At 54.4% G+C, this 3960-nt stretch overlaps 1 protein-coding gene across 1 annotated transcript; it reads left to right on the top strand.

The window, feature by feature from the left end:
- The first annotated feature begins 1386 nt into the window (after positions 1-1386).
- UBL4B (ubiquitin like 4B) lies at positions 1387-1878 on the top strand. The gene has a single exon (XM_037808434.1). It carries the CDS (start codon positions 1387-1389, stop codon positions 1876-1878), a length of 492 nt encoding a protein of 163 aa, XP_037664362.1.
- Positions 1879-3960: the final 2082 nt, after the last annotated feature.

The following is a 3960-nucleotide window of genomic DNA, read 5'->3' as shown; positions in this document are numbered from 1 at the left end:
AAATTCATTGAGACAGAAAATAGATTAGAGGTTACCAGGGGCTAGTGGGGAGGAAAGAATGGGTAGTTATTGCTTAATGGGTGCAGAGTTTCTGTTTGGGGCAATGAAAAAGTCTTGGTAATGAATGGTGGTGATGGTAGTGCAACATCGTAATTACAATTAATGCCACTGAATTGTACACTTAAAAATAGTTAAAATGGCAAATTTTTATGTTTTATGTATATATATATGTTACCACAATAAAATTTATTTGAAAGAAAAGAGGCAATGTAATGGTAAAGACACAAGCTGTACCACCTACTTGCTGTACGATTCAGCTGAGCCTCCATTTTCTCCTCTGATAAGTGGGAACATACTTGCCTCATAGAGTTGTGAGGCTTGAATAAGGCAATGCGTGTGAAGCAGATGTTGTTGGCGGCCCAGCCCACCCCGTGGTACTCATGTTCCTGAAGACCTGATGGCTTTGCACTGCAAGCCCCTCTAAATTTCTATGCAGGGGTTTTCTCTGGTCGCTGGCGCACACTCCACCCACACGCAGGCCAGAAGTGCCAAGGAGTCAGTACCCCTCTTAACCAAGTTGGGGCATAAATGTCCCAGCTTCCTTGCCTCTCAGGTGGTCCGACTCTGAGGCAGATTCTGTGCAGCCCCCAGAGGTCCCCAGCGAGAGGGAACCCCAGCTGTTCCCACCAGGGTCACCTGCTCATTACTGCAGGCTGGGCTCCCTTCCTTGCCTCCCTCCGTCTCCCTCCCTCCCTCCCCTTCTCGTGCTTCCAGGAATCACATCCCAACTAAATACTTGTACTCAGATCCTGTCTCATGTTCTGCTTCTGGAATTTCCAATAGGAGATTGCTTGCAAAGCGCTTGACAGAAATGTTACCCCAAGAGACTGAAAGCTTCCGGAGGGCAGAATGTATCCATTTTGATGCGACTGTATCCTCCTGGGCTGATATGAGTCTGGCACAGAGAAGCACTGAATACCTCTGTGTTAAAGGAATCCATGTGTTCCCATAACATGTTGCCTTTGTTTCCAGTCCCTCAGGCCCTCCCTTTCCCTAACCCCACACTCCTTTCTCCCACCGCACATTTTCTTTCCTGGCCTTCCTTTTTGCTCTCCTCCCCTCCTTTCTCCTCTCGTGGAAGAAGGATGCTCTGTTTCCAAAATGCCCCTCTGCCTTCCCTAAAGTTAGGCTCCTGCAATGAGCCTGCCTGCAGCATTGTGACGTCACTGTGCATTGGCCAATGGCTGTCCACCTGGGCTGGGCCCTTGGCCTCTGGGACGCCCAGGCTCCTATTTATAGGGAGAAGCCAGCTTCTCCTGCAGGGCCCTTCAATCCTCAGGACAGCCCCCAAAGAATGGGTCCCTCCTGATTCCACTCCCGGCCCTAATGTTCCTCACAGTCAAGCTGCTCCTGGGTCAGAGATGCAGCCTGAAGGTGTCGGGGAAGGAGAGCGTCGCCACGCTGAAGAAGCTGGTGTCGAAGCAGCTGCAGGTGCCTGAGGAGCAGCAGCACCTCCTTTTCCGTGGCCAGCTGCTGGCCGATGACAAGTGCCTCTCCGACTACCGCATCGGGCCCAATGCCTCCATCAGTGTCATCATGCGGCCCCTGGAGAAGACAGCACCAGAGGAAGGCCCCCAGGCCCAGCTCCCGCCCCAGCGCCAGACCCTGTGGCATCAGCTGGGCCAGATCCTGTCCAAGCACTTCCAGCCACAGGATGCCCAGGCAGTGCTGCAGGAGCTGAGGCAGGAGCACAAGAAGCAGGTGCAGAGGTTGAGCCTGGAGGACCTGGAGCAGCTGGCACGGAAACAGCTGGCAGAGGAGAAGCAAGACAAGCCCAGAGAGAGGGAGCCCGTGGCCCTGGCCTCAGAGGCCACGTGATATGAAGGACGAGGAAAAGGCTGATCAATAAACTGGCCCGTCCTACCCATTTGCTCAAATTCTCCCAGCCTCGTCCTTACCATTCCCTGGTGACTTTTTCCACTAGTTCCTGCTGATGTAGACCTATCCTCACCTCACCCCTTTTTTGAAACTTCAAAGCAGCCGGAGGTGTTTTGGACACCCTTGTCCCCTCTTGGGCCTGAGGTCTCCCCTCTGAAATGCAGAATGATTTCACCCCTATTGTCATCCCCTAGAAGGGACTCTAACTGCCCCCCCTCACCATGGGCAGCCCAAGGGGACCATCAAGGGCTGCATCCCCTTCTGAGCTGGGCAGCTTTGTCCAAGTACACCCAGCAACCTCCTGGGCATGAGTCTCCCTGACTCTAGACAGACCCTCTTTGTCCTTTGGAATAGAGAGATATTGTGAGTTCTTTTCCCCCATCCCCAGGTCCCTGACCCCAGGCCCCTGCCAGCCAGTAAAGGAGGAATGCTGGGTGGCTGCCCTGCACTCTGAGTGAGGCTTCCCTGCTTTCTGCTGCTTGGGCTTCCAGGGCTTAAGGGACAAGGACAGCAGAGGTAGGAGTGGGAGGAGAGCAGCCATGTGTGCCAGGCCCAGAGCTAGGGAGACAGACATGGTCCAGGAATAGCAGGAGACTGAGGCTCAGGCAGAAAAAGAGGCCACTGCGGCCAGGGAGAACAGAGCCATGTCCCACACTCCAGGTCTGATCAGTCAGTGTCGCCACTGAGCACCTGTTACTTGCCCAGCACAGTGCAAGTCTCCCTGGGAGAGAAAAAGTGCCATCCGTTGGGAACCTTGCCCTCAGAGAATACAGCCTGGATGGAGAGACAAGGCACAAACGTGAGAAGTAAAATGACATTAAACCGGAGAACAGCCTGTGTGACTAAACGTGCAGGTGGTAGCCACAACCTCTCAGGGCTGTGGGCTCAGCAGAGAGATGGGTCCCCTGCAGGCTGGGGGTGGGGGGAAGCCAAGCCCTTTCCTCTATTCTTGGTGTGAAGGGAGTGGCCCTTGCCCAGTACTCTGTGTATGGGGAGAGAGGGGATGAGGGTGCTTGCTGAGAGCCCTGATCCCTCCCTTCGCCCCGAAGCCCCTGGGTGCCATTAATGCAGTAACTGTCTGGGTGAGGGGGATGGGGAAGGGGGCATCTTGAAAGCCAGGAGCAGGGCCTCTTCCCTGGGAAGCATTCCTTCCATGGTGTGTGGAGTCCAGTCCTAGCTCCGGCCAAGGTGACCTTGGGTAGCTCAAGTCACCAGTCAGATGCTCAGGTTTTCCACCTGTTTAATGGGGTAATTATCATTAGAGCCACTTGCCTCACAGGTTCTCGTGAAGGTTGCTCATGAAGATCACACAATGGGGAGGAATGAATTCCAGGGGTAGGATCATTGGCAGAGGCAGAGGTGGACCCCAGAGCCAGAGACACCCTCCTTCCAACTCATGGCCCATCTCCTTTACTGATGCCCCATCCCCTGTCCCCAGTGGCGTCTCCCTGGGAACCATGGACTCAGCATGGGGTGGCTGGGCCAGCACTCGCAGGGTGGGGACAGGGAGCCTCCCCTCTGGGTCTGGTCCCTCATCCTCAGCAGGCCAGGCCTCCTGACAGCTCTGAGAGGTGTTTGTGCTGGAGCCGAGCCATTTGCCAAGGGGGTTGAGCCTATTGTCTTTACATTAGGGGAACTAATAGCCCATTTCCCAGGAAATCTGAGAGTGATAAAAATAAGTGGGCCATTTTATTTCTTTTGCTGAAAGAAGCTGGCCTGAAGGATGGAGGAAGTGTTTATTTTCTCTCTTGTTAGTGGAAGTGTCAGGGCTGGCTAAGATGCTGGCCAGGTGACGCAGGCCATTGCATCTGGCCCCATCGCTGCAGAGGAGGTGGACAGCCCTTCCAGGCCCCTGGTGTGCCTCCCACTGCCAACTGCCCTCTTCCCAAGGGCGTTTCTGCCCTTGCCCCTCCCCACAAAAGCTGTTTTTCTCAATGCCATGCCCTGTCCCCTAATGGATGAATTTATAGGTATCAGGAAACAGCAGGTGGGGTGGGGGGTGTATATTGAAAGGCTGGGGGC

Source organism: Choloepus didactylus, chromosome 2, assembly GCF_015220235.1.
Source record: "Choloepus didactylus isolate mChoDid1 chromosome 2, mChoDid1.pri, whole genome shotgun sequence".
In the NCBI taxonomy this organism is placed as follows: Eukaryota; Metazoa; Chordata; class Mammalia; order Pilosa; family Megalonychidae; genus Choloepus; species Choloepus didactylus.
The sequence above is the reverse complement of the archived record's forward strand: the minus strand, read 5'-3'. Positions and strand labels throughout refer to the sequence as shown.